The sequence below is a fragment of the Battus philenor genome, unplaced genomic scaffold (genome assembly GCF_028537555.1).
Source record: "Battus philenor isolate CCGP_79_NKW_IND1 unplaced genomic scaffold, ilBatPhil1.0.hap1 SCAF_9, whole genome shotgun sequence".
Classification (NCBI taxonomy): domain Eukaryota; kingdom Metazoa; phylum Arthropoda; class Insecta; order Lepidoptera; family Papilionidae; genus Battus; species Battus philenor.
The window spans coordinates 10,856,384-10,881,300 of record NW_027181759.1 but is presented as its reverse complement, the minus strand read 5'-3'; the positions used below and the strand labels follow the sequence as shown (position 1 = coordinate 10,881,300).

At 33.4% G+C, this 24,917-nt stretch overlaps 2 protein-coding genes across 3 annotated transcripts; one reads left to right on the top strand and one right to left on the bottom strand.

Annotated features, from left to right (window-relative positions):
* Positions 1–215: 215 nt before the first annotated feature.
* Positions 216–8,485, bottom strand: LOC137932465 (E3 ubiquitin-protein ligase ZNF598). 2 transcript variants are annotated; one of them, XM_068776087.1, is made up of 10 exons: positions 8,379–8,485; positions 8,121–8,307; positions 7,718–7,969; positions 6,992–7,077; positions 6,117–6,355; positions 5,187–5,304; positions 4,220–4,359; positions 3,556–3,684; positions 2,269–2,468; positions 216–1,917 (listed from the first exon to the last, which is right to left on the bottom strand). In XM_068776087.1, the coding sequence occupies exons 2-10, from the start codon at positions 8,289–8,291 to the stop codon at positions 820–822; spliced, it is 2,433 nt and encodes an 810-aa protein (XP_068632188.1). In that variant the 5' UTR covers positions 8,292–8,307; positions 8,379–8,485; the 3' UTR covers positions 216–819. The 2 variants fall into 2 exon arrangements, with proteins under 2 accessions (XP_068632188.1, XP_068632189.1); XM_068776088.1 differs by lacking the exons at positions 8,121–8,307; positions 8,379–8,485 and having other exon boundaries at positions 6,117–6,368; positions 7,718–7,807.
* A 1,666-nt stretch (positions 8,486–10,151) lies between these two features.
* On the top strand, positions 10,152–23,367 carry asp (abnormal spindle). Its single transcript, XM_068776086.1, has 8 exons — positions 10,152–10,252; positions 10,335–10,529; positions 12,583–12,780; positions 13,204–18,993; positions 19,088–19,274; positions 19,692–19,870; positions 21,749–21,868; positions 22,924–23,367. Exons 1-8 carry the CDS (start codon positions 10,241–10,243, stop codon positions 23,245–23,247), a joined length of 7,005 nt encoding a protein of 2,334 aa, XP_068632187.1. The 5' UTR covers positions 10,152–10,240; the 3' UTR covers positions 23,248–23,367.
* Positions 23,368–24,917: the final 1,550 nt, after the last annotated feature.

The following is a 24,917-nucleotide window of genomic DNA, read 5'->3' as shown; positions in this document are numbered from 1 at the left end:
TTTGTAAGACATACATAAATTTGTTATGTCTGTCTAGTACTCATTTTGTAGGTGTTATATATACGTTTATTTTCCCACAAGATTATCTACACATGTAATAACTTTGTGGTAAAAGTAAAACAAATTAGAGTTAAAAGTGCTAACCATAGATTATGATGAGTGTTTTCAGAATTAAAAAAGTCAACTCTTTCAGTATGAACATGAATTATATTTCTTATTTAGTACCAGGACACATACCAACATCTATAGATTTTTATAACTTCACATTTAATTGTTTTTCAATGAGAACATTGCGAAAATGTTACGAAAATACAAATGTGTAAACAAATTACCTATTAAATAAAACATAACATCAACATATGACTGTGTTTTGATGTGAGTAAAAATAAAATATAAACGAAATATTTTACATCATCTAACATTCACATTTTACAAGATCACATTCATCTTATTAACTGCATGTCAAGAGTCAGTCTGGATTGAGGGCAGCATCATTTTTTATACATATATAAGTTACATAAGAGTTAATTTAGTTTGAAGTCTAAAGTGACAAATATTTATATATAATAACTATAAATTCAAAATAGTTCATTGCAAACTAATTACATTCGTTTTAGATGTGTCATACAACAACTGCAAACAAATGTTAAAGATAAATAAACCTTAATTGTTTAGTAAACCAATCGAAAAAAAAAAACACTTTAGCACAGAGTAAACATTGAAGGCTTTTGTTCATGAGTTTTATGTTGAGACTTGCTTGGTGCCTATGATATTCGCTATACATGTAGTTGCAGAAGGTATCACAATTTTAAGCTTGAATTAACGTGGGGCTAAGGGAGGCCAGTGCGCCGTGTCGTGGGCGATGCGGTCATCCGGTATTACCAGCTGACCGCAATTGGGACAAACCTCCAACTGTGAGCTGACGTCTCTTCCGACTACCAATTCCTGCTGCTTAGCTATATCAGGCAGTAAAGCCACTAAATCTGGAAAAACATAGTCTAGTTGAGAGCCTAGAGCTGTTTGGCAAGTTTGGTAGAAGTCGTCAGCGCCTATGATGCTGTCTCGGAAAGCTCGAGAAGCGGCCTTAAAGTTTTCGACTGCAGCTGCGCCCCCTAGCGCTACGGCAAATTTTTTAACCAAAGCTCTGTTTCTTTGCTCGAAGTCCGGCGGTGGTATGTACGTGTGCACCGGGGCGGGGAACACTTGTCCTGCTGAATTGGTGAAGGTCATCCCGTCACACTTGACCGGGGCTCGCGTCTTGAAGCCGGGCGGATAGCCACCGTTCGGCAAGTTTTTCACAAAAGCCTGGTTTTCGTTTCTTGGATTCAGAGGCGGGTACTCTTTCGGAGTCAGAGTGAACTGCTGGTTGGAGTTGTTGCGGTTTTTTTGATTTATACTCGACGTCGCAACGTTATCGGTTACAGTTTTGATCTTCTTGTCTGTCTCCACACTTTGGTTGTTACTATTTACACTCGGAGTTATGTAGGACAGTTCTTTATTTTTATTTTCACTTATACCATTCAATTGGTTTGTTTCAAAAAGGTTTTCTTTTTTAGAATTATTGTTCAGCTTTTTCTTTTCTTTTTTAGACTTTGTATTATCAGTTTGTCCAATGTTTGTTGATGGCTGTTGTTGAACCTTCTTAGGTTTAGACTTCATGACATTAACAGGCAATGTTGGGAAATCGGCTACGGGATTGAATGTGGGCTTCCTCGGCGGATTCACTGCAGGGTCGATTCGTTGTTTCGACTTGTCCTTTGATTTAGAGACGTTGATCCATTGAGGAGGGGACGATGGAACTGCTGTTGTAGACAGTGCAGGAAAAGCTTCAGAGTTTTTATGATTTGTTTTCTTTGATACATTATTTGCCTTATTGTTTTTGTATGCCTGCATCTCTTCACTATTGATCATGGTGACCTTTAATAACAAAAGCAAAATTGATTGTTTACCAATTTAATGTTTCATTTATGAAGCACGTGATTAATATATCTTCGTCATAAGCAGGGTACTGAAGAAACATACAGTTACAGATACATAGAGTACATAGATGCTTACTTTGTGTATTCTATATATAACATTACTGCATACAAACTGGTTTATTTAGGTATATATTGAAAGAGATAGGTATTTATTAATCAATACAGGTTATCCACACCCAGAGAACGTGAATGTCATATCCAGATGAGATCATGTCGGTTCAATTTTCTTATAGGAAGAGCTAATGTGTTCAACAATGAAAATTTCGCATCAGACAAACATCTAGGTTACCTTTGGCGGTTGCACGGTTCCAGCGCCAATACTCGGATGGTCATCCTTTCCGACGCTCAGGGAGGGGAAGTCATCATCACTCAGCGGTGGTTGTTTCTTCTGCGCCGGTATGGAGATGCGATTAGTGCTTGTCTGAGTTAACCTAAAGTTACTCGCACTGGCCGGCTGACTGTGCAGTTGAATCGACACACTCGGCTTAGCTGGTTATAAATTAAAACATTTAAAAAACAGTACAGTGTTAGAAACACAAACACATTCTAATAAAAACACATAAATAATACACAAAAGAGTTACAATACCACCAGGATTGTTAAAATTAAATGCTTTAGACCAGGTATGAGTAGCACGTGGACCGCTTGCTGCTCTTTTCATAAAATTAAATTTATTTTGTCGACTCCTGCTATCAATATATTGCTATAAAATTAAATATGATAAAACGATTGTACATACACAATGGACCGAAACAGTTTGTTTGTGACGAATTACGCACACAGAGACATGTTGAAACATGCAATACAAATGCTACATGCTGTGTGAAGTTTTTTCTACTGAACTTGTATTTATATACAACTACCTTAGTTTTAAATTTTTTAATTCTAATTTTTTTTATCAATATAAATTATTAAAAAATGTTACATTATGTTACGGCCCGCGAAACAATTTTAAAATTAAAATTTGCCCTTTAATTAAAAAAGTTACTTATCCCTGCTTTATTCTGTCTATATAATAGGTAGTGTGCATTTCTTAGACAGTGTATCGAGTAAGCATTATTAAGGATTACATAAATGTTAAATCTGACAATAATAAGCAGGCATCATGAACAATGATCCTCCATGTGAAGTGAAGTGTGAATGATGATCCATGTCATGATTTCCTAATGATTTGTTAGTTCTGATTTACGTCTACGGGTAATTACTGCTCACATGAATTCTACTTTTAATTCACAGAAAGTCCCAAAATTGGCTCTTGGGAAATAATAACAAAAATGGAGGAAAAATTGCAAAAAATGAACTACCAGGGTATCAAACCACAAATTAAATATTGCATGTTTAAAAGTATTTTGAATTATTCAATAAAGTGTTTTTTTAATCAAGTTTGCTGATCTTGCAGTTTGACTAGACATAGTCTTTGCTCTGGTATTTGATATACCAATGGTTGGGTTATTAAGTTAATAGGTGTGTGGTGTCATAGAAAGTAGAAAGTAATGATCACTCGGACATTTGCCTTTAGTGGACATCTATTGGCTGCCTAATGATGAAAAAGATTGCTAGTTTATTTATTACATACAGTTTCTGAGTATAGCGGACGCAATAGGCGCCGAATTGCGCGGCGTCGGTGGCGGCCCGGACCTCGAGGGTCCAGCTCCGCCGTCCAGAGCTGGGAAGTTCTTGTCATTTCGTGTTAAGCCGTCCGCCCCTATAAAATATATTAACCTGGCTTTACAATAAAAACAAATCGCCAATAGTAATGCTACATAAATATTGATAGCGGATCGCTAATTCGTATTTTTTTTTCAAAATAATAATTGTAATTAAACATTTGAATTGAAAAAAAGAGAGTTATTTAAATTTGGTTGATCACATTATTGTTAGACTTTTTTTGGTGCAAAGTAAAATGCTTATTGTTATAAGAAATATTTAGAAGTTATAATCGTATTTCTTTCAAACATTTCCACATCCAATATCTCTCAGTGCCTAAAGACGGTGGTCTACAACCAATGTGTGTTATCAATTATGTATGGCATAGAAACATGATTGCTCAGCTCGGACCTCATAAAGCCATAGAGAAGGCTGTTTGCGATATTTCTATCCGAGTGGATTATCAAGTTGCAGTGTTCAGACTAGATAGTGAGCAAAACAGATGGCAGCTGGAACCTCAGGTTTCCAGAGGGAAAATTTTATAACCGTACGAACTTTGACAAGGCAGCAAAATGTTTATAGATATAACTTGCCTTTATATGACCTGGACGGGGCCATTACGAGGTTAGCGGGCGGAGAGGCACTGGAGAGACGCGGAAACTGCTCGTCGCTACGCGTGTCGATGCGCGGAGCAGGTGCTGGGCTCACGACCGGTGGGGGCTCCGCCCTCTCCCTGCCAATTCCAACCCTTTGTTACACTTGAGTAACCCCAATAGTATCAAGATTTTATATAGGTAGAGGTACTTTGGGAAAATATATGGCAACCTTTATAGAAATTCATCATGACGGCGACCAATGATAAGCGGTATTTAAGACAAACCGGAAAGCTTGTAGGGCATTGTTTTTCTGACGTCAAAGTAGTATGATTTTTAATAAACTATTGTGTATATGTGCAAAAATTATAATACATTGAATCGTAACAGTGTAATAATAGTGATAGTGAACAATTGTACCTCACTCATTAACCAATGTATATTATGGCGCACATAATATAAGAGTCAACAGAGTAAACAAATTTAAATACAGAGTAAAAATAAATTTAAATACAGAGTAAACAAAGTTAAATAGGCCAAAGAGTCTACTTATGTTTGTTTTAATTTTTATTATTATTTTAATTTATCTCATTTAATCCTTTTCATATAACATTATCCAAGTTTAAGAATTTAATGTTTCAAATTAGTTATAGTTATTAGATTTGTGTTATTTAGATTGTGTTAGTTTGATTTTTTTGCATTACATTTTACCATCATTTTAATTTTTGACATGTAGTTTTTAATAGTTTTCTCAATATATGGGTATTATTTTAATTCAGAATCATATTCTAGTACTCTATTGAAACAAATCACATATCCACATTAGCTTTCCATTTTTAACCTTAACTTCTCTTCTATATTCATACTGTTACAATAAGAAATTACACATAACATAATTGTCAGTACAATTGTAACCTCTACTGGTGGTCCTTTCTCAATAAATAAATATTATTTTTGTTTTTGTTACCTAGGCGCCGCCCGTTGTACAACTGGATGAGGCGTGATATTAAATTGTAACTCCAAAGTTCTTGCTTGTCGAGCCGCGCCACGTGGCATTCCTTTACCATGCACAGTAGCCTTGTGAGCTAAAACATTTATATTATATACTTAATAACTCTCTCAAAACAAAAAAAAATATAAATAAAATTGCACTGAAAAGACCGCATCAGCATTACTGATAGAGACAGGATATTTTTTTACATATATTGGATAATTGGTTATAGGTATAAAAGCTATAAAGAGGTAAACTTTAAAGCTTTGCACCTATTTCATATCACTATGTATAAAGTGGTCATTCTGAAATATCATACATTAATTTATTTTTTATATTGGAATACAGAAGGCAATAAATTTTAGCACTAAAAAGTCTGCAGGAACAGATACTAAACATTTCAGAAACCATTGATTTTTATTTTTGATAGGGTGTACCATACATTAATTGATAGCAAATGAGCTTTCATTTTCATTCATTCACTCCTTTAAATCTTTTACACCTATAACAAATCACCCTGTGTATCACATTTTAACTTATTACAATATCTCTTAAACTATGATCTAACCCTTATAATATTTGTATCCTGTAGGAACATTCCATTCGCCAAGGTCAATTGAAAATGAGTCTTTCATAATTCAATCCGCATGAGTGTTGATGCCCTCTTAATTAGAAAACATAAATATTTTCAAAATAGCTCTGATAGGTATTAAATATGCCCGATAAAAAGGGGTTTCCTCTTTTACTAGATGTACATACTGAAAATTGTTAAATTTCACAGCACAGAAATATGCTTTCTTTCAGAAATTGAATTTGATTTTTGAATTACGATCCAAAACTACTTACTAACTAGGATTTTGATTTCAAACTTCAACTTCAATGAAGACAAAAGATTGAATAGTGTACCTTTGAGATCAATTTCGCTCCTAAATACTGCTGTCAGATGTTGACCGGCACACTCCCCTTCTTCACACAAGTAATGGTCGGTGCGAAAATGATGTGCAAGGGCAGAATGAGAAGCGTAGTACAAGTTCTTTCCATCAGCGTCACACAAGTGGCAGTAGAGATGTTCTATACGCAAATGCCGATACAGTTCATCGGCATCCATGAATCTCTCTTCGCAGAACTCGCAGAGAGGGTGACCCCTATGCATGATAACTATCAGAAATTAATAAATAGAAATCTTTTATAAATACTTTTATATTATCCTTTGCAATCAATGAATCAATAAAATTTCCAAATTACCTTGAACCATTTTGCTATTCTGGTTATATATTTGTTTACCTAAATGTGGTTAAATATTTAGTTTTTTATCACACTAATTTATGTAATTAGAATAATTATTGTATTTTTTAATAAGTCAATAGCAAATAACTGTTTAGATTAAATTTTTGTAAACTAACACAAATAGCAAATTAATTATATTTCTGAAATTATCTCGCAGTAAAAACAAATAATCTGATTAGGGTTGTACTCGTTTGCCAATAGGTATTTGTAATGCCTGTAATAACACTACTGCTGCACTGAATTTTTAAAAAAATTAACTTTGATTATTGCAAACTAAATTTTAAACATCATAAGAATATGTTTATTGAATTATATATTATTGAACACATTTGTAAAATCAAAAGATTGTTTCTATACACTAATGTTTAATAGAGACAATTGTTTAATAGAGATAAAAGTGAAGCTGTTGATTTTCATATAGACAAAAAATATTTTTGGGAGAGAATCCTAAAATGCTGAAACTTTAACATTGTTTGTTCATCTGCAATTATTACCTATGGGATGTGTCATCCAGATCTCCTTTTCGTCTGTGGTGAGCTAGTTCTTGTCTTGTGTAACATCTCCGTTCACTGGTAAATATCTAAGAATTGACAAGAATATTTTAGCAATATAAGTGACAAGATTTGCAAACTAAATTTAGTGAATGTCTATCAGGGAAAAAACAGTTTTTGCATTACATGCATAAAACTTTATTAGTAAATAATGTATGTTTACTACACTACTGTTTTTGCAATATGTAGGCAAAAGAAACCTTGTATTTTTCTTGCATGTTTTGAAATAACTTTTGAAATAGGTGAACGTTAAATATCATTATTCTTAAACAATTTGGTTGTGCAAATTTGCAATTTGCAGATTTTGATATTTAATATACTACTACAGCTGGTTTACTGACCAAACTTTGCTACAGCAATACTGCTATGTGAGTTTAATCATACTATTAATTGAGTTTCTTAATGGTTATTATGAGTAAAAATTTTTAATTTGTTGCACAATATTTTTTTATCAATTGTACAATAAATAACCAATATCAAGCATGAAATACACAGTGGATTTTAGTGTGACAGCATATTTTACATATCAACAAATTAAACTTTTATAAGATTTTACATACAATTTTAACAATTTTATTAAAAATCGTGAACAATTCTTACCAGATTCTTACTGGTTTTTAAATTCTCTAGTGGGGATCAAAGACTGCTACATAAGTAAATAAACCTTACCTTCAAATGTTTGACACAGAGGTCACAGTAGTAACGCTCATGTGTTTTTCTCATATGGTCACTAAGCATGGTAAATGTACGGAATGGTGGATTTTTATCACAGACTTTGCAGCGATGTTCCAGTAATTTCTCATAAGCATTTTTTATATCTTCACTACAGAATCCTATCTTGAATTGGCGTTCAAAGAGTCTATCACTAAATACTCGATTACGAAGTTCTTTATAAGGCTGTATGGACTCCGTAAATACAACCTAAAACATGTATAAAGTTTTATAAATAATCGGTTTAGATTCATATACCAATAGGTAACTAAATTTGTATACTTCATTGATATAGAATAAACGAAGCCAAAATTTAATTGATCAAGATATTATTTTGAAAAGTCAATGTTTTATGACTTACTCTCGAAAGATCCTGCCGGCAGATAGGGCACTCATTTTGCATGCACAGTACCCGCATACGAGTCGAGCACTCAAAACACACAGGATGGTCACATTCACCAATAGAGTAATACAACACATTCTTGAAACAAACTACGCAAGTAGTGTTATCGTTCGATTGAGACTCGGCCATGACTTTTACAAGATTCCTGCAAATATTTTTGTATTATGAAAATCGAAAAGGGTCTTTAAATAGCGCATGGCATAGACATATGCTTACCTCAAATCGGATCAATGCGATTACTGATTCACCGATGGTACAAACGGACAGCCCCGAGAAAAATTAAGCGTCAAATGACAGATGGACGACTGACATTGAAAAGACAATGTCGTGTGTACCGAAATACATGACAGTCTAGTCGTTCTGAAATATTTTCCATACTCTTGATAAAAAATTACATTATTATTATTTCAAAACACGGGTAAAATACTTTTGCAATACAGTAAATTATGTATGTTTTTAACATCGTCAAGTAAATTTAATGATTTTTGCTTATAATTATATGCTTGATTACCATAAATAATTGACTTATTTCCTTTAAATAAAAAATTAAATATTACATGTAAGCCAATGTGATGTATCCTTACGTTAACATAAAATGGTGACCATTACACCACCAATAATATTGCATATGTACTAATACTACATATGTTATCGATCAATTGCCGAGAGTCCCGATCGAAAGCAAATTTTAAGCGAAGAGTAAGTATCGTGTTATTGACAGACGATGGACTTGAAGTGATACTTAACTAGCAAAACGACACGGCTACATAAACGTCGTCACAAGGAGCCACTCATATGCTACTGTGGGAACTCTTTATGATATTATTCCCACAGATGTATGTAGTCGTTTGTAGTTATTTATCTTTCGTATCTAGAAAAGCACTTTTTACAAGCGTTTCGTGTACAAAAGTCGTGCGCTTTAATTATGGCGACAATGTTTCATTTCAGTTAGGATAAAAAACTAGATATGGACACTCAAAGCTCGTAACCCCTAAAGTTATCAATAACCAAAGCTATGTACAAGAATGTTCACAATTATAAGTTAAAACTTATTTTTTTTAATTTCTTAGGTTCACAACCGTTTATAATATACCAATATCTATTTTACTAAATTAATAAGTGCTAAAGTACCAGAAGTACCTAAGTAAAAGTTGTAAATAAGATAAATAACGTTCATTAAATGTTATTATATATTGCCTTTTAGCTTCTTGAAATAAATGTCCTTATGAATATATTTTGTTTAATAATTAATTCAATTAATAAGTTTTGAATAAGAAATTTAAATAATTAATGTAATAGTTAGTTAATTAAAATTTTGAAAAAATTAAACTTTTGAGGCGAGACTAGATTTAAAAATAACAGAGTTCACTGGAGAGAGTTTATGTTAGAAAGTGCATCATGAGCTAATTGGTTATGATAACGCCGCAAAGATGTATTTACATAGGTGGCAAATTGAAAAAGTAGAGTATTTAAAAAGGAAAAAATGATTAAGTTGTGATAATAATTTAACTGTGATGTTTCCTCGTCTAAGAAGATAAAAACCAAATGCGGCAGATTTAGCTCAACCGACAGTCCTTGGACATTGGACATAATATTATAAGGAGTCGGGATTAATAAAATTATTAAGAAAGCTACAATACAGATTGGTATTAAAGAAGTATTGTAAAGAATTATAAAACCTTTGAATAAAACTATTACTCAATTAAGATATTTTAAAAATTACAAATGTTGAGTGTAAAGTTGAAACAAAAATGGTTTGAAGATAGTAGAATAAAAAATTAATAAGTTGAACCATAATAATGAAACAGTGAAGATTTTATTATTAATGGAAGAAACCTAGAAACTGCTAAAAAATCTGATAGTGATGAATTTCAAGATTATGTTAAAGAAATGAAAAATAGTATCTATACATACTCTTTGTATAAGAAACCACAGACAAAGATATTGCTCCTGTTGACTGACGGTTTAGTTGGTTTGAAAATTCAAATAGTATAGCGAGCAAGTTTTGATTACTATAAAGAATGTGATACGTTTTCTAATGATATTGTTTTGTGTGTGAAGTAAAGCAACAAATAATCATGTATTTTCAAGTAATTAACAACGTCTTACAATTTTTGTTTAGATTACTGATGCAACGGAATGTTGACTACATTTAAATTTTGTTTCTTGTAGATCGAGAATACCCCAGAACGTATTAGGAAAGCAAGAACAGAAGTTATTAAGAAAGAGCCAGTAAAAGAGGAATGTCCTAAACTCATCTTAAAACCATTTTCAACCCCGCCACAAGTCGTTTTTGAAAATGTTGAAATTGGCACGTCTTGTGTGAGATATTTGGAAATCTTCAATCCATTGAAGCAAATTCAACAGGTATATACATTTTAATAATATATAAAAAACAACACTATTTTGTTATCAAAAAAAAAATTGTGATCTTTCAAACATTGGCTTCGTAGTTAAATTTTGACTATGTAATAACTTAGGGTGGCTTTACCGTTACAAAATCAATTATTGTATTTGTATTTTATTTTCCTAATTCACACAATCAGACATTTCAGAGTAATTGATATTACGGTATTGCTTGTAGGTTTTCAGCTGAAGGGCTCACCATAACCAAATATTTACTGAAATTTTAGATTAATAATGCTTTAATTAAAGATGATATATTATAATCAGATTGTTTCTTTGCTCTGACCGGTGGCGGATTTAGCTTGGCTAGACCGGCTTACCTTAATTCCAAAAATGTAACTCATGTTGCTTGAATTGATTATAAAATAATAATAATCTTGCTTGTCTAAAGTGGCAGTGAGCAGAGCTCATGTAAGTAATGGCCGAAATGTACTAAGAGGGGAGTATGAGCCAGTAAACAATGTTTGGGTGTCCCCCCAACAAAGTTGCTTATGCCTTGCAGTGGGTGTTGGCTGATATGATGATATCCTAACTTTGTATTGTTTCTAATTATGAAAACTTTACATTAATACATATTTATATTCTCTTAAATTAATGTGACTTTGATTTTACAAAAATAATAAATGAACGAATAAAATATTAGCATACTACCCAACTTTGTAATCTTCTCAGTGTTGGCACTTCTTTTAAGAGAAGGCGAGGGTGATATTTTATTTTAAAAGTCTGGTGAAATTTTCTATTTATAGCTTTTACGGATTCTGCTTTGTATACAGTTATATGAATGTGTTATTTTTATGTTTGAATACCCCCAATTATTTTTTCCTAAGTCTAATCATTTTTCAAATAATACAATTCACCAATAAGAATAAATATGCTTTATGAAATTTTTTTATTTTACTATTAATCTGAATGAAATTTTGACAGTGCTTACAGAAAATGATTTATACCGCTATAAAATACTATTGGGGGAATACCATAACACCAGGTTTTGGTCCACCCCTTAATAAAAGTGTGGCTTGTTATTGAGTAGTGATGAAAAGTTAGTTGCAAAAATGAATGTTGTTCCTAATTTTGTATTTTTATGTTTTGTACTTACCGATTGAATTTTCACTGTTAATAATTAGTATAATTTTATATTTTTAGCGATAAAAATGTGTCTTTGTTTTTTTAAAAATGTCTTTGTTTTATAAATACTTATGCAACATAATGTGGATTTTATCATAACTTTTTAGGCTGCATGGTTTATTTTTTCTTGTTTTTCATAATTTTCAGCAAATTTTTTAAGGAACAATTATTTATTTAAAATCAAGGGACTAATGTTGTGCTCAATTCTGTATATGGTCTTCAGTTTTCACTTCTGATTTAACTTAATAAGACAACATTGTGTTTGTCACTTATGCTAATAACATGGCATTACACTCAAGTCGCAATGACCTGAGTACAGCATCCATAAAATTGCAGGAATATGTAGATATTATTATCTTACTTTTTAAATCTGAAACTATTTACTTTTTGGATAGAGATATCACATGTTAATTGAAAACTATTGAGTTAAACATTCATCCCATTAAGGCTTTTACACCAATTACTATTCACCCTGTAAATGAGTCAATATATATATAAAAGAGAGGTGCACATGTGCATGCAGGTTCTTATCTAGACACTGTTGTATGCACCCTATAACCTGATCTCAAAAAAGTATCCATATCGTAAAAACACCCAAGTATTATTTTATGATAACTTGAACCTTATCCATTATAATTAATTTCTACAAAGTACTTTTATATAAAAAATATTTTGTTAGTTATAGAAAATAAATATTTCTGCATTTTTTTCATAATTGTTTTTACTATTATCTTTATATCTTAATTTATTGTCTTTTTACAACTTGTGTAATGTCGGACTAAATGCAAAGGCATTATGTATCACTAACTTAAGATGGTAAATTATTAATCCGTTTACAAATACATCTCTTATACCTATAAAATCTATTCAATCTTTTCATTATTTACAGATTACACTCGGGCGTTCATTGCCAGTGGGTTTAGTAATAGATTTGCCCAGGGATTGGCTTATCTTAGAGCCAGAAACATGTTATTGTTTAACCTTGACTTGGACACCAATGCAGCCTACAGCTGTAAGAGAAACAATTCGATTTACTAATGAGAACAGGGGCAGACATGACGTCATATTAGTCCTGAAATCTGCTATGGTAATATTACTTGTAATACAGTTTTTTCTATGGGGAAGTTTGTGTCCAGCTGTGCCCAACCTATGATTGAATTGATGATAATTTTTTAATGAATGAAAATTTTGTCATCAATCTAGTACAGATATAAATGAGACCTGTGTCTTTAATTTTATCTGTCTAATTCTGAACTGCTTTGTAACTATCCATCCATTTTTATTAAAAGAGTTATCTTGAAGAACTTTAATTTTTTTTTTTGACTTTATCACTTACCTAATTGTGCATGTCTATATATCTTCACATTTTTTGTACAATGTTTTAATGATTGTAATGGCTGTTAAAATCTCTTTTTACTGCCTAGCGAAGGTACACATCACATGATAATTTTAGAAACTTTGAAGGTTCCAGATTTATTCAAGTTAATTAATGATTTTTTATTATTTTCAGAATGTCAAAAACAAATTATCTCAATCTAAAATATTAAAGGTATCACCTGGAAAAATTAAAAAAAAAATTATAAAAAAGTCATCAGTGTGCATAACCAAGAAAAAAACTGAGACATTCTACAATACAACTAAAATAAAAACCATAGTAAATGAGCTACCATCAACAGAAAGTGGTTTTCATAAATTGACTGATAGTGAAACAATTTCAAATAAGGAAAATTCTCTTGACCAGTACATCGCACATTGCGCATTTGATTTATCCATGACAAGTGATTGTAAATTTGATACATCGGAAATATTTGCAAATGTGAGAAAGAACAATAAGGAAATCTTGCAAAATACTTATGAAAAAACATATATAAATAATAAGATACACACTCCAATAGGGCACAATATTCTGAGACCATCCAATAAGCAAGAACCTGAACTTGATCCTTCAGATATATTTGACAACATCGTTTTCACGCCCTTAAAAAGTTTACAATCCAACAATGATAAGTTAGTTGAAAAAAAAATAGTAATTAGTGTCAATTCCGATAGTGATTTAGATGACAGTCTTGACATGAAAAATTCAAACAAAGAAAATGATGTTCATTCTATGTTGTTTATAACTCCTTCTCAGCCACCAAATAAGTGGCTGGCTGTAAATAATGCACAACGCGATAATCACGTTTTGGAAACACCAGTTATGAAAAGTAAAAAAATACCAAACACTTCATCTCCAAAGGAGTTGAGCAGCCCTAATTTTTCTATAAATACGGACTTCTCACGGATCAGCGAATCCTCTTTTTTCCCACAAAGATTTTCAAGTGAAAGAAAAGTAGTAACTAAAATTAACAACGAAACTCAAGAATTAATAAATGACACAAACCTCTTCAACAGGCTTAATTCCGATACATATACAAAAGATTCCCCTTATACTAGTGCAGATTTTCATCAAATAAATTCTGATTCTAGACCTCAAACATTTTTCAATAGAGACCAGTACCCGAAAATGTGCAGACAGTCTTTGTTTAAAGAAACTCAACAATATAGAGACTCCTACGACAGAAATTTTGTAAATTTTTATGAACAAAATTTATGTAGTGACTTAAGAGCTGATAGATCTCCCCTTAGATCTCTTACTCCGCCGCCTCTGCAATCCATTCCTGAAGAAAGTGGTCACACTTACGATTCACCTGCTTTAGACAAAACAAATAAGCAGACGACAACATTCACTCTAAATCGTACGTTTGAAAAAAATGTTGAATCAAAATTTTCATCAGCTATCTTGAGACAAACATGGTCAAAAAAATCTGTGAGGGCCGAGCCTGAACTATGGAAAATTCCAACGCCATTGATTAAAAAAATCGTGAATAACAAAAGTCATGTCAAAGGCAAAAAGTCAATAAGTGCCAGGAGATCAAGTGTGACGTTTGAGGGTAGTTGTAAAAGTGTAGATACACTTGCTGGAAGGCTGTCAAATAGCACGTATGAGGCAAATAAAAGCGCCAATCAAAATATATCGCTCAATCAAATAGGAAACGTTTATTCTCAGTCATTTACTATTGATCCATTTCTCTCTTCTACTTACTATTATGACGAGGAAGCTGTAGATAAATTTGAACAGGAGTTCAAACGATGGCTTAACTATATTCTAACACCTCCCAGTGATCTCGATAGTAACGTAGAACAGAAAGTCGACGTTGGGAAGGTTTGGATTGAAAATAGAAACAAAGACGTACCAGTGGCCCCTACTAAAGAACAAGTTAGCAGCATCTACCACAATAGTCACAGATTGGAGAGTCTCAGACGTTCCGCGCGCGCTTTGCTGTTGGGCCCTGAAATAGCTCCAGTTGCTGTCAAATTAAACGCACAAATAGAGAAAAAGCTGATAGCCATAAGAACTGATCGAAATCTTCACTTGGATGTTGGCTTACAGAAAGTAATAATGGAGTTATTATTGTCCTATAATCCGTTGTGGCTTCGTATCGGATTAGAAGCTATCTATGGACAAGTGTTACCTCTAAGATCAAACAGTGACATTGAAGGCTTAACAATGTTTATAATACAACGGATGTTTAAAAACCCATATTTAAAAAGTAAAAATTCAAAATCGAGCGCACCTAATATGCTGCTACCAGCTTATATGGAAGCAATTAAAAAGTTTACTCTCAAAAAGTTTTTCCTGCTGGTGTTCTTTTTAGATAAAGCGAAACAAAAGAAATTGATATCGCACGACCCTTGTCTGTTTTGTAGAAATGCTGTGTGTAAAGAGAGCAGGGAGGTCGTAATACGATTTACTAGAGAATTAATTGCGGGTATTGGAGACATAACTAAACATTTGCGACCGCTCGGTTATGTAGTGTGCCATAAGCAGTCTTACTTGGACGAGTATAAATATGCTGTGCTGAACATTGCTTTAGACATTAGAGATGGTGTAAGACTGACAAAGGTTATGGAGATAATTTTAATGAAAAATGGATTACTCAGTCAGCTAAGAACGCCGGCAATATCGAGGTTGCAAAAAATACACAATGTTCAAGTAGCTCTAAATGCTTTAAAAGAAGCTAATTTTGTCATCGTGGGTGATATAACAGCTACAGACATCGCTGATGGACATAGAGAGAAAACTCTATCACTTTTATGGCAACTGATACATGTATTCCGAGCCCCGTTGTTCGTTAAAGCGGCAAGTGTGATACAGGCTTGGTGGAGAAAGAAATATGCGGTTATTCAGGAGGAGAGAAAAAAAGAAGAATTGTTAAGAGAGAGATTAAACAATGCTGCTAGCACTATACAAGTATGGTGGCGAAGGATTCAATACAATCGGATGGTAGAGCTAAAGATGCAACAAGTGATTTCTGCCACCATTACCATACAAAAATATTTCCGTGCATGGTACTATCGAAGACGTTATGTGCAAATGAAGATGAAAGTCGCAACAATTGAAGAATGGTACGATGGCGTTAAGAAGGTTCGACAAGCCCGCGAACTTCTAAAGAATCTGTTTATAAAACGAGAACAGTGTAGAAACGAAGCAGCTACTAAGATACAAGCACATTTAAAACGTTGGATTTGTATGAAACGTTACCAACAGACAGTTAAGAAAATAATAATCATACAGAGTGTGGTGCGGTGTTTTATTCAAAGAAAATACTTTTTACGATTAAGGAAGTCTGTGTCTTATATTCAAGAAAAGTATAAAGGTAAACTGTTAATGAAAGAGCAGATGCAAAAGTTAAAGATGAGTATAAAAAGTATTATTGCTATTCAAAGCTTTTATAGAATGATAAAACAACGAAAACAATTTCTGGCACATAGGAAAGCTGTGCGAACAATTGAAGATCGTTACATAGCATTCATGAAAATGCGAAAAGCACGGCAAGAATATTTGCTGATGAAACAAGTAACTATAAAGATTCAAGCTATTTACAGAGGCAAAAGATGCCGCAATGACTACGCAAAAACTAGGAAATCAATTCTATACATGCAAAGAAAGATCAGAGCACAACAGAAAATGCTGGAAGAAAGAACTAGATATTTGAACATCAGAAGAGCTGTGGTGACTATTCAAACACGTATAAGAGCGACGTTGATGATGAAGAAAGAAAGATCGGCTTATATATTGCAAAGGCAATCTGTTGTTTTAATCCAAAAATATTTCCGTGCTTACTTGCTGGGGAAAGCAGAAAGGAGAAAGTTCATTCAGTTAAAGGAATCCGTAATTTCTGTACAAAGACGATATAGAAATTTATTAAAAATGCGTCGAGAGAGAAACGAATTTATTGCATTAAGGAATGCAGCGATAGTCCTACAGAGAACATATCGGGCTTTGCAAATGATGAGAACTTGCAAAACTTCATACGAAAATTTACGAAAAGCAGCCATTGCTCTCCAAAATATTTACAGAGCTAAGATACGAATGCGCGAAGAGCGGTCAAAATATTTAAAAATGAAAAAATCTTGCATTCTTATTCAAAATCGTTACAGAGCTTACTACAAAGGTAAAAGGGAAAGACAACTATATCTCCACCGTAAAGATTGCGCCATAAAAATTCAAAAATGGTTCAGGTCTTACTTAAAAGCCCGCGAGATTAAACAAAGTTATGAACGAACAAAACAAGCATGTGCTGTTATACAAACCAGGTATAGAGCATACATAATCGGTAAAAAAATTAAACAAGAATATGTTCGCTTGAAAACTGCAACAATCATTATACAAACCTATTATCGAAATTATATTTTAACAAGAAGAATTCGACAAGAATATATTTCGTTAAAGACAGCCACTGTTACAATTCAAAGGTTTTATAGATCTTTTAAAGAAACACGGAAGCAAAGAGAGCACTACTTGCGTGTTCAAACTGCTGCATTACAAATACAAAACTATTATAGACAATATAAGAAAACCCAAAATATAAAACGTATATACAATGAGCTAAGAATAGCAACCATAAATATCCAAAGAAGGTTCAGAGCATTGCGAGCCATGAAGATGCAAAAATTGAAGTTCTTACAATTAAAACATTCAGTTATTGTTATCCAGTCAAAGTACAGAGCATTAATTGCTATGAAATCTCAAAGAAAATTATACACAGAGCTTCGTCGAGCCGTTATTACTGTACAACAAAGGTATAAAGCACAGATATCCATGAAAAAAGAACGTACAAAATATTTAACTATTATAGAATCATGTAAGAAAATTCAAAGATTCTATAGAGCATATGTAATCGGTAGAAAACAAAGATTCAGTTATTTAAAGTTGAAACATGCAACAGTAAAAATCCAACAAATGTATAGAGCTTTGCTAGAAACAAGAAAAACCAGAACTGACTATTTGACGCTGCGATCATCAGTTGTGCTAATTCAACGAAAGTTTAGAGCTCGGGCGCTTATGTTAGATGAACGGAAAAGGTATATTAGTACCTTAAAAGCCGTCGTTACAATTCAGCGTTACTATAGATCACACATACTTAGTAAGAAAATACGACAGGAATTCCTTAATCTAAAGTCTGCCGCTATCGTCATTCAAAAGTACTACAAAAATCTTCTAGAGTCAAGAAAAATCAGATTCCAATATGTATTACTTCGAAACACTGTTATACACGTACAGAATCATATTCGACGAAGAAATGTACTTCGAAAAATACGTCATGCCGAAGCGGCGAGGAGAATACAAACTTGGTATAAATATACTAAATTGCGTAACAAATGTCGAAATGATTATTTAGAGTTCAGAGACAAAGTTATAATAATGCAATCAGTGGTTCGAATGCATATCAAGCGCAAACAATACATGGAGCTAAAACGCGCAACTATCACTATACAGCGTACCTATAAATTGTATAAAATAGCAGCTAAACAAAGGCAAAATTTTATACAAATAAGATCTTCTGTAATTAAGATACAGGCATATGTAAGAAGATACATCCAGAGGAAACATTTCCTCAGAATTCGATCTGCTGCTTTGTTTGTCCAAGCTCTTTATAGATTAACAAGGCATAGAAGAATTATAAAGCAGAAAATGGAAACTGCTGCTATATGTATACAAAGGAATGTAAGACGTTACCTTGCAGAGAAGTGGTATACTAATTATATGAGGCGTGTGAAATTTATACAAGTTCTATGGAGAGAAAAGTTAAAAATGAGAAGTGTGCGCAAGCAGTTTTTGATAATAAGACAAACGATGATTAAATTCCAGGCTATTGCAAGGGGATATTTGGTTAGAAAACAAATACAATATCAAAAAGAAAACTTGAAAAAAGTAAAAGAAGAGCGCAGACAAAATTGGGCTGCATCTAAAATTCAGGTAATCTATGAAATAAGTATGTATTGAAGTTATTTTAAAATTTACATAAAAGTTTATGGCCAAATATTTTAACTAAATGCTATCTATGTTTTAGGCACTCTTTCGTGGTCATAGAGTTCGTCTAAGAATAAAAGATAATCATGTAGGAGAGGCGCGTCACAGGATCAAAGACGCGCTGCAGTCTACTGGGAAGTCGCTTCGAGAAAGTAATGAGGAAGCCGTGCAGATTCTTCTGAACTTTGCCAGTATAGAGACTGTCATTCGTATCTTCAGGTCATTTGGTGAGTGAAAACTAAAATAAATTGTTTATGTAAAATTCACCAGCTGTAAAAATAATATTTTATGGGGACCTATATAGTATCTGGGACATGTTTTGGCACGTAGAAAACAATTTGTTCAACGGAAATATCTAGCTGTTGTAATTTTGCGATAAAGACTACAAATTTGAATCAAATCAATCTTACTAATAAATCTTTCTCATCTGCTTGATAATATATAATTCAGTAAGAAAATCAGTGGGAGGTGCCTATATCTATTCATCATATAAGATATAATACAGTACTTTTTATTGAACAAAATTTGTTCATACTGTTAAAATCTTATCCTGTCTAAATTTAATTTGAAACGATGTTAATTAGAATATCTTTAAAATACAGGATTAAAGGTTTTTTTTATTTTATTTTTATGTAACCTTTCAGAGTTTACAACAGAGGTATATCCGATGATATACGACAACAACACTTCTGTTGTACAACTGGTGTACGACTACATATCTCTAACTAACAGATCCATTTCGAGCATCGAATTGTTGAAATCTGCCGCCGCTATTCTGGTCAACTTGACCAGGTATAAGATAACCGGACCGAAACTGTACAAGGTAAAGCTGAACATTTATATCCTGATATTTAAAACCTGGTTGTTTTTTTAAAATAATCTACGTTTTAATCATTTACGTAGAAAAATAACACTTTAGACATAATAATAATAAAGGAGTCCAATGCTACGCAGTAAACCGGTCGTGGCGGAAGGCTTCTCTAAGCTTTCGTTACTTGAATATATCGCCTTCGATTCTTCACGTACGGGTCAATAATAATCAAATGATATAATAAGAATAGAGGGAAAGGAGTTCGTTGCATAACAGCGTTCTGCATCCCGTAGTCGCCATTTCTCGTCACATTTTCGACTTTATGCTACACAATAAGAAATACTTAGTAAAGAAGAAATACTTAATAATCTTTTCAATAGAATCCATATATTTTTTTATTGCACAAAGGCAAAATAGTTGCCGGTTTTGGCCTTTCGTGAAAAGTTTGACATTATGGAATTATCAGGTTTTGGCCTGTCACTTCCCATTTGTTACCTAATATAACACTATAAGTCATCACTTGCTACCTTCAGTTGATTTTTAGGTTAACTACACTGTCTTGTCTTGTGTTGTCTCAGCGGGCTGGTTTCCGCAACTAAGCGGCAATGCACTCGTTTTGTGTCGTGGTTGGTTTTGATCGAACCAACTAACTCCCCGAGAAATCCCAGCAGACCCCTGATGTAGCCGGCGAACTCGGAAAGCCACCTCGGCGATCCGAGATGAGTAGCCCTGTAGGGTGCTATTCCCGTACACCGAAGTAGTACGTGAGCAGCAGTCTCGTCCTCCTCCAGGCACGTCTTGCACAAAGGAATGTCTGTAACGCTTAATGTAACGCTTAATGTAATAATAAGACTATAACCCGTTTAAATACCTGCCACCAAGCCCAGTAGGGGTCGCGACAGCAGGGCGTTAGAGAGCCGGCCACTTATGGTAGGAATTGCCTCTTTTGCTTCTCAGCACTCCTCGTGTCTCATCTATTGCTCTTTGTGTTCACTCCGAATATGCTCCGCTGCTAGGGATGGCCTTACCCATTGGTAGTGGGATGAGGGGCTCCGGGCCGTAAACAACCATGCTGGAGCCCCTTCGGGCCCGCTCATCTGCAGCATCGTTGCCTCTGGAGCCGCTATGACCTTACAGTGGTTTATCCACTACTTACCTCCATTAGACGTCTGTGACGTTCATACGAGTATATTAACCCAGAGTTCTTAGTATGACAATATAAAAACTACACTGTCTTACACAGACTGATTGGTTATGTTTATAGGTGTAAAAGACTTAAAAGGGTGCATTTACTACTCATTTACTGTCAACTAATGTATGGTACACCTTATCCACAAATTAATGGTTACAAAAATAGTAAATAACGTAATAATAATATAGTACGAAATAAAACTAACGAAACGAGTACGAAAAAGTGTTTTAAATATTCGACTTACTACATAATAAAATCAAATATTGCTCTCTGGCACTGCAGATCTTTGTACTGCCAGAAGTTATTGGCCTGTGATGGCCAGTGATCAATTTATATACGGTGATTAGAAATAGGTGTAAGAAGTGGCTTTTGAAGAGAAATTAGCTGTACATTCATTTCATGTATACCAATCACTCTTTATAATTACTTACAGTTGTTAGTTTTACTATATAATAATAACATCAAAATGGCGATATACCATAGGAATACATCAGCTATGATAGCCTTATAGCCTTAAAGATAAAAGTTACTTATAGGAAAAAACGAACAAATATGTCTAGAATAAGCTCTTCGGGAACTGTCTTGTAAAACCTTATTGCTACAAAAGCTATACACAGCTTAACAAAGGTGTTTCTAAATGGTCAGCAGTGATAATTTATTTCATATAAAAAAATGTACTGTATTTTTTATTGTTGCAGAGAGATCGCATATCGCCCATTATTAAATTCATGTGGCGATATAGTAACAGCGAAACTCAACTGTTTTGTATATTTTCTACATACTTGTGGCTTTTTTCAAAGTACGACAAAGTTAAACAGGTAACGTAATTTATTTTTTATGATATGGCTTATCCTTTTTGCATGATATTGCTCAAGCCTAGGATCATAATGCCTATTAATTTTCTCTACGTAACGCTAAGACCATATTTACAGAACAATGTCACCAATTATGTCATGTTTCATGTAAGATTATAACTTGACTAAGAAGAAGTAACATTGTGTTAAATCTCAAACATAAAATTCTCGTGTCACGGTGTACGTGATTGAACTCCTCTGAACTCGACCGATTTTCGTGAATCTTAGTGTGCATATCGGCCAGGGTGGAGAATTGGACATCTATTTTTCATCCCCCTAAATGTTAAGGGTGGCCCACCCCACATTTTTTTTTGACAAAATATTTTTTTTATGATACAGCATACAAAAATACATACAACCCTAAATTTTCACCCCTCTACGATGAAACCTTATTTTTATTTGTTTTTAATGTTTCCTAGAAATAACATACATAGCAAAAAAACGTTTGCGGGATCAGCTAGTTGTTTTATAATAATTGTTAAAAAAATTTATCATCTTTACTTGTTTTCCGGGGCAGTGTATGAAATAATCCTCAATTTTTATTGTTTTTTTTTTTTTAAATAATCGGCAGCAACATGATAAATTGTACGAAAATATTGCTTACTCTCTAAGGATATGTTTTAGTTCATTAAAAGATGATTTTTTTTTAATTTTCGAACTTAGAAGATGACATAACATGTACATATTTGTAGGAATTAAAATACACACTTCAATTTAAAAAAAAAATTGTTGGATGTGTGCTGTTTTAAGCAGATGTGTGTGTCGCTGGTAGCGTAGGGAAAGCGACTATGTACCTGGCTGCACTTAATTGCCAGTCCGATTAGGTCATGTGTACCGCGAGAATTACATTATTTTTAACGGCCACGCATAATAGTACAGTTTGTGTTATCTGGTTTTGTCCTTGTAATAAATTTACTTAAATGAAACCGTGAGAAGACTACAAAATGTTTTTATAAAAATTATGTGAATATCAATGAATTATTAATAATTTAAATTTTATTTTAAATTTCATGTTTCAGGACCTCACAGAATTTCTTCATATTCCTGAAAATCATAAGATTCTTGTGACAATAAAAGGTAATGTGGAAAGAATGAAGAGAATGGAACATAACACGAAAAATCGTTTTCATACTCCACAAACCACTAAATTTATTTCCCGTACCAACAACCTGCCATTCCGGGATAATATGAACCAAAGTTTATGCAGCAATTTTGTAAACAAGAATAATATTCCACTACCAACATTAGAACCGTTCTATGGATCAAACAGGGCCGACAATCCAAAATATTTTGAAGACGCTCAGCAAGCAATTAATTGCCTGTTTAAGACTTATAAGCTATGAACTTGTATAATCACTATTTAATAATATTATCTTTTAGTGAATATTTTTTAATTGTAACTCGACATTTATCTATTGTTAAATAAGTATTTAATTTTGTTAACTTTTGTAAAAATACATAGCTTTAACTAATATAATTTCGTATTTTTTTATACGATATTCTTCTAAGAATTTTTATAACATCTGTGAAATTGATTCTCAACATTGGGAACTTTGTACTCAAATATTGCATTTTGGTTAAGAATTCAAATAGAAGATGCGCACACCTTGGGAATAATTTGTTCGCCTTCTGATAATTTAATGTATATTATGTAATTTTGTGATATATATTATGTATGTTCCCATCAAGTCTCGTCAGTTTTTCGCAGATCTGAAGCATTCATCATCGCAGGTGTAATCCGTCGTAGGTTGAATTAAGAATTTTGGATTTTCAATTTCAAATTTAAAAAAAATGCCATCATGTTATTTGCCTGTTAGGAATCCGGTAATATTGCATGTAACGGCCCAAGTTGATGTTACCGGGAAGCCTTCGAGCGAAGTTACGTAAACGAGGTTTAGGCTCACCGCTTTCTGTTCTATACCGACTCAAACCCACAGAATCTATAATGGTTGGTAAGGCAACTGCATGCTGGGTGCACGGTAAAAACAATAATGTGCTTTTGATCTCAACATTCCAGTTATGGAAATTGTGATAAAAAGAGTACGGTGAAAGGTTTTATTCTAAAATAATATTAAAAACGATAGTCGGAAGCGTTTATATTAATGCAGAAGCCACGGAAAACGAGTTAAAACCTGCCTAAAAAAAATGTCAATATCCGAGTGTTCAGAGGAGCAATGCTGGTATGATCTATAGATTTTTAAGATCTAATCGAACTATTAATTCCAATATGTATTATTAACAAACGTAAACGTTTATGTAATTTAATAACCGAGACTGGTCGGTTGCTCCAGCCTGCTATTCCGGGGAGATGACGCTGAGCTTAATTTGAGAAACTGCGACAGGAAATCTTCCAGTGACCCATTATAAACAAAGCAAAAATTAATATCAGTACACTTCAGCAGACAAAACTCAAATAATTCATTGAATTTTACTCTTGTGGTGGTGCACATGTCTATAAAATATAACGTATTAAACATTACTTACGATTTCCTTGTCCCTTGATTTTCTTTCACTTACAATATATATGCACACTCTTAGTATTCTTATCGGAGGAAAACGATTAAATTCCTGTACAATGGTTGAAATACATCGTTATCATGCGAATTTAGAATAAATCGAAATGTGAAATTATGATAAAACTGTAAGGTTTATTAATGACTTACGGATCCGAGACGTGATCGCTTACACCAGGCCTCATAAGAAGGCTCAGTCACCCAGAGAGCAATGCAGAGGTTAAAGAGTTATGCTTGCTTAGTTTCGCTGCGATATCGACTCAAAAATGAAGTGATCCACAGAAGAACCAAAGTCACGGACGTAGTTCGAGAAATTGCTCGTCTGAAGTGGCAGTGGGCGGGGTACATGGCTCGTGCAATTGACGGCCGTTGGGGCTGAAAGGTTTTCAAGTGGCAAACACAGGCCGGTAAAAGTGGCGTGGGTGGGCCCCCCATTAGGTGGACATAGTTAAGATCGCGGGAAGTCGTTTGATGTGAGCAGCGCAACACCAGTCATCATG